At 46.1% G+C, this 12,117-nt stretch overlaps 1 protein-coding gene and 1 non-coding gene across 3 annotated transcripts in view; one reads left to right on the forward strand and one right to left on the reverse strand.

Moving 5' to 3' along the window:
* SRRM4 (serine/arginine repetitive matrix 4) overlaps positions 1–7,298 on the forward strand; it is a 114,061-nt gene extending 106,763 nt beyond the window's left edge. For both annotated transcript variants that reach the window (XM_028710028.2, XM_028710029.2), the window contains exons 10-13: positions 242–364; positions 2,386–2,496; positions 4,804–4,950; positions 5,855–7,298. In XM_028710028.2, the coding sequence (XP_028565861.2) occupies positions 242–364; positions 2,386–2,496; positions 4,804–4,950; positions 5,855–6,128 (655 nt within the window). In that variant the 3' untranslated portion in view covers positions 6,129–7,298. The remainder of the gene's footprint in view (positions 1–241; positions 365–2,385; positions 2,497–4,803; positions 4,951–5,854) is intronic.
* Positions 7,299–11,562: 4,264 nt separating this feature from the next.
* On the reverse strand, positions 11,563–11,639 carry TRNAA-UGC (transfer RNA alanine (anticodon UGC)). Its single transcript has one exon. It is a non-coding gene; the product is annotated as a tRNA-Ala (tRNA).
* Between the last annotated feature and the right edge of the window lie 478 nt (positions 11,640–12,117).

Genomic DNA, 12,117 nt, shown 5'->3' on the forward strand with positions numbered 1-12,117 from the left:
AGCCAGTATAGAGCCAGATGGATGAATAGCCTGAGCTAGTATCAGGCAGCTTTTCTGTGTTTCAGATTGCATCTTTTAAAGGGAGTGAAACTGGAGCAGAAACTGGTTTGCTGTACCAAGTTCCTGTAAGGCTAGAATGCTATTTTGGGGTGTGAAATGTCCCTTTTCGGGAAAAGGGTCGTTGCAATCTCCTGGGCACTCAGAAAAGAAAGTCTTGGTTTTTTTCTGGCTCACCTCTTAGGTCATGTGCCCGGAATGATTCTACATCCAGCAGGTCATCTCCAGAGTCTAACCACTCCCATTTATTACATCACAAGGCGGGATCCCGGTCTTCACACAGCAGATCCTGTTCATCAGGGACAAGGTGAGGTATTTTGGGGGGGTCATCTATTGGCAGTACTGACTCTCTGGAACTCCCCTTCCCCACTGATATCAGGGAAGCACCTTCACTCTTATCATTTTACATTTAGAAAAGCCTATGCTGAAACCTACTTTTAGCGTGGAATTTGATTATGCGTATTTGTTTTGAAACTTCAGAGGCATGCGTTTTTATGCGAACTCGTTTTTTACATTGGAATTATATGCTGCTTAGCCATCGAAGCTTCTAAGCAGCTTAGATAAAATATACATTTCTAATTACCAATCATGGTTTTTTTAAAAAAAAGTAAACCTAAAAAGGAATTCAAAAACAAAATCAGCAGTTTTCACACAAATAAAATGACATGTTTAAATTTATATCAACTGTGCATGTCTGGGGAGGCTTGCTTTAAAAAGTTTTGAAACCACATAGAGGTTTTGGTTGATTAAGTACTATTTTAAAATGCATGATATAAATGTTTATATTATTTATGTATTGTATTTTATGTCCCACCTTTTCCTCCAAGGACCTCAGGGTGGTCACATGGTTCTCCAAGTCCCCATTTTATCTTCCCAACAACCTCATGAGGAGGTTAGGTTGAGAGGCAATGACTGGCCCCCAAGGTGCTTCACATAGCTGAGTGGGAGGATTCGAACCGGGGTCTCCCAGGTCCTAGTACGATGCTCTAACCATTGTGCCACACTGCTTGTCATTCATACCCGGCAGAATGAGAAACCTGTGCCTCTCCAGATGCTGCTGGACTACAACTCAGTTGGTCAGAGCATGGTGCTGATAGCACCAAGGTTGCAGGATCAATCCCCCTATGGGACAGCTGCATAGTCCTGCATGGCAGGGGGCTGGAACAGATGATCCTCAGGGTCCCTTCGAACTCTATGATTCTATGATCTATGAAGCTCCCAACATTTTTGACAGTGGGCCATGTTGGCAGGGGCTGATGGGAGCTGAGGTCTGGCAACATCTACAGACCCTGCAAGCGTCCCTATTTTCCAGGGAGGGCCCCAGATTTACAGAAGCCATCCTGGTTTCTGATTTGATCCTGGAATGTCCCCTTTTTCCTTAGGACAAGCATGGCCAAACTTGGCCCTCCAGCTGTTTTGGGACTACAATTCCCATCATCCCTGGCCACTGGTCCTGTTAGTTAGGGATGATGGGAGTTGTAGTCCCAAAACAGCTGGAGGGCCAGGTTTGGCCATGCTTGCCTTAGGGTGTCCCTATTTTCATTGGAGCAATGTTGGAAGGTATGGAGTTATCCAACCCCCGAGCCATCTGAAGGCAATCCTGTCCCTGCCCAGTCCCTGCTCCTGCCAACCTAGCAGTTTGAAAGCATGTCAAGGTGCAAGTAGATAAATAGGTACCGCACTGGCGGGAAGGTAAACGGCATTTCCATGCACTGCTCTGGTTCGCCAGAAGCAGCTTAGTCATGCTGGCCACATGACCCAGAAGCTGTATGCCGGCTCCCTCGGCCAATAAAGCGAGATGAGCGCCGCAACCCCAGAGTCGTCCGTGACTGGTCAGGGGTCCCTTTACCTTTACCCATATATGTTGGAAGCTATCCAGAGTGGCTGGGTCACTGAGATGTGTGGGGTTTAAATAGTAAAATTATCATTATGGAATGGGACGTCCCTATTTTCATCGGAGAAATGTTGGAAGGTATGCATCTAGAGCAGTGTTTCCCAACCTTGGGCCTCCAGCTGTTTGTTGGACTACAATTCCCATCATCCTTGACCACTGGTCTTGCTAGCGAGGGATGATGGGAGTTGTAGTCCAAAAACAGCTTTAGGCCCAAGGTTGGGGAACACTGATCTAGAGGACCAAAGGGTTCTGCACCCCTGAGCTCAACAGAAGCCTACACCAGGTAGCAAGAAGTCTCTGTGAACCAGTTCTGTGGCCCTGTGTAACCACAACCTCAGCAAGACCACCTTCCAGTGCATACGGCTTCTATTGGGGGTTGAATCTTGCGCCTCTTGCTCTTTCCCATCAGCCTTATATTTCTCCCCTGTTTCCAGATCCTATTCACGTTCTCCTAGCTACTCACCCAAGTCCTGCAAGAGAAGCCCCGGCAGCAGAAGCTCCAGGCAGCGGCGAAGTCCCAGCTATGCTCGCTATAGTCCTATCAGGTACCACTCGCTTGTGCTGTGTCCAGTGCCCCCATCTTACCATCCACACACTTCTCATCCGGGATCTCCATCATCATTCATTCATTCATTCATTCATTCATTGACTGACTGTATATACCACCGTATACCTGGGGGTCTCAGGGCGGTTCACAGGGTGGTTGCGGAATGATGTTTGAAGGCTCTGTAGATGGTTGCAAGAGATTTGACATTAGCAGATATGTAAGAGATAGGAAGGACTTGGAGATAGGAGTTGGTGGGCAGTTAATCTGAGGATGTTGTTAAGAGGTTATTAACAGAAGATATGAGAGTCTTCTTTCCCATGTCAACTAATCTAGGGTTGCCATTTTCCAGGGATCAAAAGCCCAGACCCTCACCACCACTATTGGGGCAAGCCCCACCCCACATCTCCCTTGCTCACTCCCTCCCTCCCTGCCGCTAGCCCCTTCCTCACCTGCCTGTTTCCCCCCCTTCTGCCCTCCCCTCTCTTACCTTTGCAGCCCCAGGAAGGTCACACAAGGCCAGGTGAGCGCCAGGACCAGCACGGGGTCTAACGCAGCCCCAAGAAAGCCGCACAAGGCCTGGCGGTGGCCAGGAACAACACCAGGCCGAGGGCAAACTTCAGACTAGGGTTGGGGGAGGGGTTCAGTTTCCTTTGCATTTCAATTTGGGAACTGCCAAATTTGCACTTCTCGATGAGGAAGAAGGTAGCCATCATGGCTCATAGCCTGATCTTCCACAAATTTGTCTAACCCTCTTTTAAAGCCATCCAAGTTGGTGGCCCTCATCGCTGCCTCCAGTGGCAATGAGTTCCATAGTTCAAAAGAAGTCCTTTCTTTTATGAGTCTTGAATCTTCTGACACTCAACTTGGATGGCCACAAGTAGTAGTAGTAGTAGTAGTAGTAGTAATAGTATTAGTAGTAGTAATGATAATAATGATAATAATAATAATAATAATAATAATAATAATAATAATAATAATAATTTTATTATTTATTATTTGTACCCCGCCCATCTGGCTGGGTTTCCCCAGCTACTCTGGGCAGCTTCCAACAAAGATTAAAAATACATTTAAATATCACACATTAAAAACTTCCCTGAACAAGTTCTAGCATTCTGAGAGAGGGAGAAAAGCTTCAATGTATGCCTGTGTTTGTTTATTGCTTAGAATATTTGCTTTGAGTTGCCACAGCAAAAAAAAAAAAAAAAAAAGGCAACTGACAAATCCAGTAAATAACAAGAACTTGTGTATCTGCCTGAGCTAAGATAAGGTGTGTGTGTGTGTGTGTGTGTGTGTGTGTGTAATTTTTATTAAATTTTCTGTTTTACAATTTAAAGTACTTTTTTACATCCTTAAGATATCAATGACTTCCCTTGGTTTATTTTACATATCATAAATCCCTGTATATTTACAGAAACTATACCATTCAGTATTTCATTATTACATCCATCATAACTTATTTACACTGTTGAATTTTTCATAGTGCTTCCATTGTTTTCAGCTGTACACAGGCATTTCCCATATATTCAATAAAAGTTTTCCAATCTTCTCTAAATGTACGTTCTTCTTATTCTCTAATTCTATATGTTAAGTCTGCAAGTTGTGCATATTCTGTCAACTTAAGTTGCCATTCTTCTTTGGTTGGGACCTTGCTCATTTTCCATTTTTGGGCTAACAAAACACGGGCAGCAGTAGTGGCATACATATATACAGTGGTGCCTCGCAAGACGAAATTAATTCATTCTGTGAGTTTTTTCGTCTTGTGAATTTTTCGTCTTGCGAAGCACGGTTTCAAAAGAAGCTTTGGAAAAGCTTCAAAAATCACCAAAGTCTTCAAAAACCTCAAAAAAGGCTACCACACCGCGTGCAACTGCACCTCTTCAAGCAATGCACCCTGGGTATTAACAGTTTTAAGAAAAAGGAAACAAACTTGCAAGACGTTTTCATCTTGCAAAGCAAGCCCATAGGGAAATTCGTCTTGCGAAGCAACTCAAAAAACCAAAACCCCTTTCGTCTTGCGAGTTTTTCATTTTGCAAGGCATTCATCTTGCGAGGTACCACTGTAACCTTTTTTTGACACCTGGGAAATTCAGTCTTAATTATCCCCAAAAGAAAGGATTCTGAGTTTTTTTGGGGAAAGTACTTTTAAACATTTTTTTCAATTCATTATGGATCATTTCCCAGTACTCTTTTACCCTTTTACGAGCCCACCACACGTGAAAGAACGTTCCCTCAACCTCTTTTGCATTTCCAGTACTCACTAAGATAAGCATTGTTGATCATTCGTGGGATTATCTTTTTTTCTCAGGGACCGTGAACGAGATCACAAGTACGGGTCCAGTGGGAAGGAGTCTCACAGGCACCGTGACCGCCGACGCCGCAAACAGTCATATTCACCCATGAGGAAGCGGAGAAGAGATTCCCCCAGCCATCTGGAAGCCCGACGCATAACAAGGTGAGCTAGGGCTGTCCCAGAGGTAAAAAAAAAGAAGACTGTCCTTCTCAGCTGCTGTCAAAGTGATCAAACCACCTTGAAAGGTTAGATGTCAGGGCCGAGCTGCCACCCACTTGGGAATTACACCTCAAGAGGCATAAAAATATAAGAACAGTCTGTTAAAAGGTAAAGGACCCCTGGATGGTTAAGTCCAGTCAAAGGCGACTATGGGGTTGCAGTGTTCATCTTGCTTTCAGGCCAAGGGAGCCGGTGTTTGTCCACAGACAGCTTTCCTGGTCATGTGGCCAGCAGGACTAAACCGCTTCTGGTGCAAAGGAACACCGTGCAGGAAACCAGAGCGCACAGAAGCGCTGTTTACCTTCCCGCTGCAGTGGTACCTATTTATCTACTTGCACTGGCGTGCTTTTGAACTGCTATAATAATAATAATTTATTATTTATACCCCGCCCATCTGGCTGAGTTTCCCCAGCCACTCTGGGCGGCTTCCAATCAAGTATTAAAAACAATACAGCATTAAATATTAAAAACTTCCCTAAACAGGTTGGCAGGAGCTGGGACAGAGCAACGGGAGCTCACCCCACTGCGGGGATTAGGACCACCAACCTTCTGATTGTGGGAATGTTCAGGGATGCAGGAGAAGATATATTGTCTGATTATATAATAAATATAATCTAAAATGATTTTGCATTTAAAAGTAATCTAAATTTATTTTGCATTTAAAAGCAATCTAAATTGATTCAAATTTACGCATTTAAACTGCAAATTTAATTTTCTTTTTTGAAATTTCTTTCAAAATTTGGACAAATGTTTTTGCTCTTGTCGGCTTCTTTGCATGTCCGCGAGTTCTTGAGTAATGAGAAAAGGAAGAAAAAAGCTTCCCTCTTCGTTTCTTTTGTCTCCGCAGTGCCCGGAAGCGCCCAATCCCCTACTACCGCCCCAGCCCCTCTTCCTCATCCCCCAGCAGCATCAGCAGCTACTCCTCCTGGCACAGCCCCTTCAGCTACTCCCCCAGCCGTAGCCGCAGCTACTCCAGCAAAAGGACCAGCCGCAGCAGAAGCTGGAGCAGCAGCGGCAGCAACCGGAGCCGCAGTGGCAGCAGCTCAGGGGCACGGAACAGCCGGCGGAGCGGCAGCAGGAGCGGCGAGTCGGGAGGCAGCTACGACAGCTTGCGGCGTTAGCGGACCACGGCCAGGAAGGGGTGCCCTTCCCTCCCACTTCAATGGACTCAACAGAATGAATTTCTCAAGGGGCAGATCCAGAAAGGCGTCCTGTTCTTGACCGGAAGCAAACGACACCACTCGTTCAGCAACCCTAAATTGTGGGGGACGTCCCAGAGGGACGCATCTTTCTGTCTTTTTCCACCTGACCCACCAACCCATGGGAAAAAAACCAGCCATGAAACTGATCCCTTGTCATTGCAGGCCGGCGAGTGCAAACCTGGGCTGTCTCTAGCACGTTTCTCCTGCAGGGATGGGATCTGCTTCACACCAGTCCATCAGCTCTGGGAACTCAAGAGAACTGGGTGCGTCCTCCTCTTGCCTGTATCACAGCCACCATTGGACCGTCCCATTGAGGGAGTGCTGTTGATGCCTCACCCCAAATTCCTCCACTATTCAGCAGGTCATGTTGCTGGTTCCTGTTGCTCCCCATTAAAGGCGGAGTAGACTTTGCTATGTCATCCACTAAGAACCCTGCATTGCAGGGGGCTGGACTTGGATGGCCCTCCGAACTCTACAATTCTGTCCTTCTTCTGAGCTTCTGTCCTCCATGTCCTTCTTCCTCTTGTGATCTGCACCCTCAACCTTCCCTGGCTGATCCAGGCGGCTGCAGAAATCTCGCTTTCTGCCACCAGAGAGTGACAGTCGTGTGACGACACACCAGTTGCCAGCCTTCCAAGGACATCAAACTGGATCGTCAAACTTCCTCGTTAAGGTGGCGGCATCTCCCAGTCCAGGCCATGGAACTTAGTAAGACCCAAGGGTGAGGAACCTGTGGCCTTCCAGATGCTTGATGGACTCCATCAACGTCCATCAACTCCAAGCCAACATGGCCAACAGTCATGGATGTTTGTGGTCTTCCCAGCTGGGTCATCTTGATTGGCCATCACAGGATGCTGGATGAGATGGGCCTTTGGCTGGGCTCTTCTTAGATATTTTTGGAGAGTTGAAGTCCCACAACAGCTGGAGGGGTACGGGTACCCCACAACCAGGACCACCCCCAACCTACGATTCTCAAACCCACCTCCGGAATTAATGAGGAGTTGTTAAAATCTACCAAGCTAATGATGCAGGAAATTTGAGGGAGGGGGTAAAGTGAAGTGAAATAGCATCTCCAACATAGATAAGGGAAAACAAAAAAAATTCCTTCCAGTAGCACCTTAAAGACCAACTAAGTTAGTTCTTGGTATGAGCTTTCGTGTGCATGCACACTTCTTCAGATACACTGAAACAGAAGTTGCCAGATCCTTCTATATAGTGAGAAGGTGGGGAGGGGTATTACTCAGAAGGGTGGTGGGAATGGGTGATTGGCAGATAGCTGTGATGAGCCTGTTGACGACTCTTAACGACTGCACTAGGTCTTACAGGAAAAAGCAAGGGGTGAGAAGGTGAAAAATGGCTTTGTCATGTATAATGAGATAAGAATCCAATGTCTTTGTTCAGACCAGGTCTCTCCATGGTTTTAAGTTTGGTAATAAGTTGCAATTCAGCAGCTTCTCTTTCCAGTCTATTTCTGAAATTCCTTTGTAGTAAAACAGCTACTTTGAGATCTTGTATAGAATGTCCTGGGAGATTGAAGTGTTCTCCTACTGGTTTCTCTGTCTTGTGATTCTTGATGTCAGATTTATGTCCATTTATTCTTTGGCGTAAGGTTTGGCCTGTTTGACAAAGCCATTTTTCACCTTCTCACCCCTTGCTTTTTCCTGTAAGACCTAGTGCAGTCGTTAAGAGTCGTCAACAGGCTCATCACAGCTATCTGCCAATCACCCATTCCCACCACCCTTCTGAGTAATACCCCTCCCCACCTTCTCACTATATAGAAGGATCTGGCAACTTCTGTTTCAGTGTATCTGAAGAAGTGTGCATGCACACGAAAGCTCATACCAAGAACTAACTTAGTTGGTCTTTAAGGTGCTACTGGAAGGAATTTTTTTTGTTTTGACTATGGCAGACCAACACGGCTACCTATCTGTAAATAGATAAGGGAAGTCCATCACTCTGAGGAAGGCGAGGCATCATGTGCATTAATACCCTTTGACCCGTAGCAACATTCATTTTTGTAAAACCTGTATAAATAGAGGCAAAAAAGGAGAGAGAGAGACAGAAGTTCCATGTTATTTATTGGAGGTGGGAGGGATCTCTGAACAACCCCCTCCTCCCCTGTATTGCATCCACCCCAACCTTTCCTGCCAGACCACATAGAGAGTGGTTAAATGTGGGATTTTGCAGACCCTGGAAAGATGTGCCTGCTTAGAGGGGCTGTCCACAGGCGTTTGACTCCGTGGCAGCAAAGGCTCCTTCTTTTCCCCTCAATCCGACCGTGTGCTGTTATATGTTCCTTTGTTATTTATTGATTGCTGTAATTATTTATTACGTTTGGGATTCGGTCCTGAGTTGCATGTCAATCACTTGCTGTCACTATCAAAGTTTAATTTATTCCCATTTTTGAGCACTAAGTTATTAGTATTTATTATTATTATTATTAGGGTTGTTTTGATTCATTTAATGCAGGGATGTAGAGGCCCACGAGTGACGTTCAGGCTCAGTTTTACTATATTTTGCTACCTCTGGCTCTTTCCCCCTAATTAGGAATGTCAGAAAACTCTGATGAAAATGGAAATAGGAGTGGAAATTGCTGGTGTTTGGTCCCATATCTGGAGTGGAAATCAATCCGGTGAATTGAATTGGGATTCACTGTTATTGGTTTCAATCTGCAAATCATATGTTGCTGATTACACCCCCCCTTCCCACTATTAGCATTGTGTTTTCTTTGCATTGAAATGTTGGGTGGAAAAACATTACTATTGTTATTATTATTATTATTATTTTAATTTATTACCTGCCCTTTACCCTAAGGTCTCAGAGTGGATTGCAACAATTGAAACTCAAAGTTAAAAACAGTTTAAATCCACTTACAGTCACAAAAATAATTTGGGTCCTATTGCAATGACAATATGCAATGATTACAGAAATTACGCAAGTTGCGTAATCTCACCACAGCAGATGGCGAGACACGACGTTAAAAGTAGCTTAAAACAACTGACAATCACAAAGTAGGGTTGGGCCCTATTGCAATGGCAAAGTAACTTACATAGTTAGTTACCTAAATCACACATTTCACAATTTTGCCCCAGTGGACCTGAAAAAAAAGAATGTTGCTTTGTATGGAAAATGAATCGCAGCAGTCAGAAGCAGTGCTGCAGGCAATCAGAGGCATAGCAAGGTCAGATGGTCCCCAGTGCAAAAAAAATTTTGTCACCCCCCAAAAAGTTGTTGAAGGTTAGGGAAGGTTGCCCAGAGTTGTTGAGCAAATCCGACTGCCAATCGCATAAAACCGCCCAGCGGAGGGTGCAAACGCAGCCTGATGGGGGGTGCAGGACTGATGTCGGTCGGTCACGACTGGACCTGATGGTCAGGGGTCCCTTTACCTTTAAGCATGATACCCGGGCCAGACCGCACCCCCCTTGCGATGCCCCTGCCTCTACCCACAATGCCACCTTAGTTCGGAGGCTGCTTGACTCCTTCAGCAACTGTGACTGGCTAAACCAAGCATTCAGTTCTGGGTGGTGCTCCTCCTAGAACAAGGCGTATTTACACCACCCCCCTAAGCATGACACGCCGGGACATGGGTGGCGCTGTGGATTAAACCACAGAGCCTAAGACTTGCCAATCAGAAGGTTGGCGGTTCGAATCCCCGCAACGGGGTGAGCTCCCATTGCTTGGTGCCTGCTCCTGCCCACCTAGCAGTTCGAAAGCACGTCAAAGTGCAAGTAGATAAATAGGTACCACTCCAGCGGGAAGGTAAACGGCATTTCCGTGCGCTGCTCTGGTTCGCCAGAAGCGGCTTAGTCATGCTGGCCACATGACCTGGAAGCTGTACGCCGGCTCCCTCGGCCAATAAAGCAAGATGAGCGCCGCAACCCCAGAGTCTGTCACGACTGGACCTAATGGTCAGGGGTCTCTTTACCTTTAAGCATGATACCCAGGCCAGACCGCACCCCCCTTGCGACGCCCCTGCCTCTACCTACAATGCCATCTTAGTTTGGAGGCTACTTGACTCCTTCAGCAACTGTGACTGGCTAAACCAAGCATTCAGTTCTGGGTGGTGCTCCTCCTAGAACAAAATTAAAGGGTGTGCCCTGCTTCCCCGAAGCCTATGTGAACATGCCAAGATTTTAGGGATTTCTTGTCCCTTTGGGAGGGACAGTTTTTGGTCACAAGCAGCAACTTCAACAGTGTTTAGTGCCAAATTTGGGACTGGCCCTACCATAAGTAAGAATGAGGCAGAGGCTTCCAATGGCAGGTGTGGGAAGGAGGCGTATGGACTTAGACATAGCTGTCACCTGTCCCTTATTTGGTGGGAAAGTCCCTTATCCCAGCGCCGTGTCCCTCTGCTGTCCCTTATTGATGATGTCCCTTAAATTTCCCGAGTTTCAAAGGAAGCAGCTCCTCTCCCTCCCTCCCTCCCTCCCTGCCAGCCAGGGAGGAGGGAGGCTCCAACTGTGTTGCTTGGCTGCGTTGCTCACCCAATAAGGAGTCTAAGAACGACTGGGGGTGGAGCTTGCATGCCTTGTGCCAATCAAATAAGCCGCGTTGCTTGGGGACTCTCCTTTGCTCAGCGCTTCCCAGCGGAGAGGTGACGGTGGTTTTCCTTGCTGCATCCCCTTTGCCGGGTTGCTGTGCTGTGGGAACCACCGCTTGAGGCTTTGTTTGGCTGCTGGCTGGGTTTTCTGCCTTTGGCTCAGAGGGGCTCAGAAGTTGAACATACCTGTGCCTGGAAAATCCCTTATTTTGGCTGCTGATCCCTTATTTTCGAGGCTGCTGGTCCCTTATTTTCAAATCTGTTAGTTGACAGCTATAGACTTAGAGGGGGGGGGGGGTGAGATGCCAGAAGATAGAACAATGCATGCCCCGTAGACTATCCCCTAAACCAGCTTGCTTCTAGCTACCACTTTTTTAGCTTTCCCCCCCCATATCATATTGGGAACTATAGTTTGTTAAGGAGGCTGAAAGGTGTTAGAGGATCCCTCTTCCCCTCACAGAGCTACAATTCCCAGAGTGGTGTAACAATTGATCCCTCTCCCCAGGGAACTCTGGGAATTGTAACCCTGCCCAGTACGTTCTCCTCTTCTGCACTCACGAAAATCTCCAGCTTCCCCTAAAATAAATACCTTAAAATATTTCCAATTTTCTGCACGTAATTACTGCCCCCACGTCTGGTTTCCCACTCTGCATCCAAAGAATGGGAAAACGTTTAGGGGAAGATCTCCCCAAAAGACGGCCACCTCCATTCCAAGAGATTTCAGAAAGCCCAATCCAAAACATGAACTGCTTACTCAAAAGTAAGGGCCGCTGAATTCAGTGTATATGGAGGCAGGGGTCTTTCTCCTAACCATACCTAGAGATGCCGGGACTTGAACCCGGGACCTTCTGCATGCAAAGCAGATGCTCTTACCCCTGAGCTACAGTGGTTTCCTGGGGTGGGGGGGTAGTATTGTAGCCTCCCTATTAGAGGGTTTGATTCTCTCCCTCCCTGCCTCCCTCCCTCCCTCTCTGCTTTAACTGCTAAATGCTGAATTGCTCTTCCACCTTACATGTTACCAATTCATTTCTGTCTCCAGTCAAACCACTGGTATTATTATTGTTGTTGTTGTTAATTTATCATGCACTGTATATATGATGAGAGACAGGTGTCGCGTTATTTATTTATTTATTTATTTATTTATTTATTTGGATATTTTTTTTAATGAAAACAATTCTGTCACTGGGTTTTGGGTTGTTGAGGGGTGGGTATTTACCCCCCACCCCAACAAAAATTGTTTTCATTTCATTTTGAGAACCACTAGCTCCTCTCTAACGAAGAAAATCAGCAACTGAACATCTCAGAAATTTAAACATTTCGGACCCAGACAGGGGTGTTTTCCTTTTAAATTCTGTTCACATGTGACAG

Source organism: Podarcis muralis, chromosome 16 (assembly GCF_964188315.1).
Source record: "Podarcis muralis chromosome 16, rPodMur119.hap1.1, whole genome shotgun sequence".
In the NCBI taxonomy this organism is placed as follows: Eukaryota; Metazoa; Chordata; class Lepidosauria; order Squamata; family Lacertidae; genus Podarcis; species Podarcis muralis.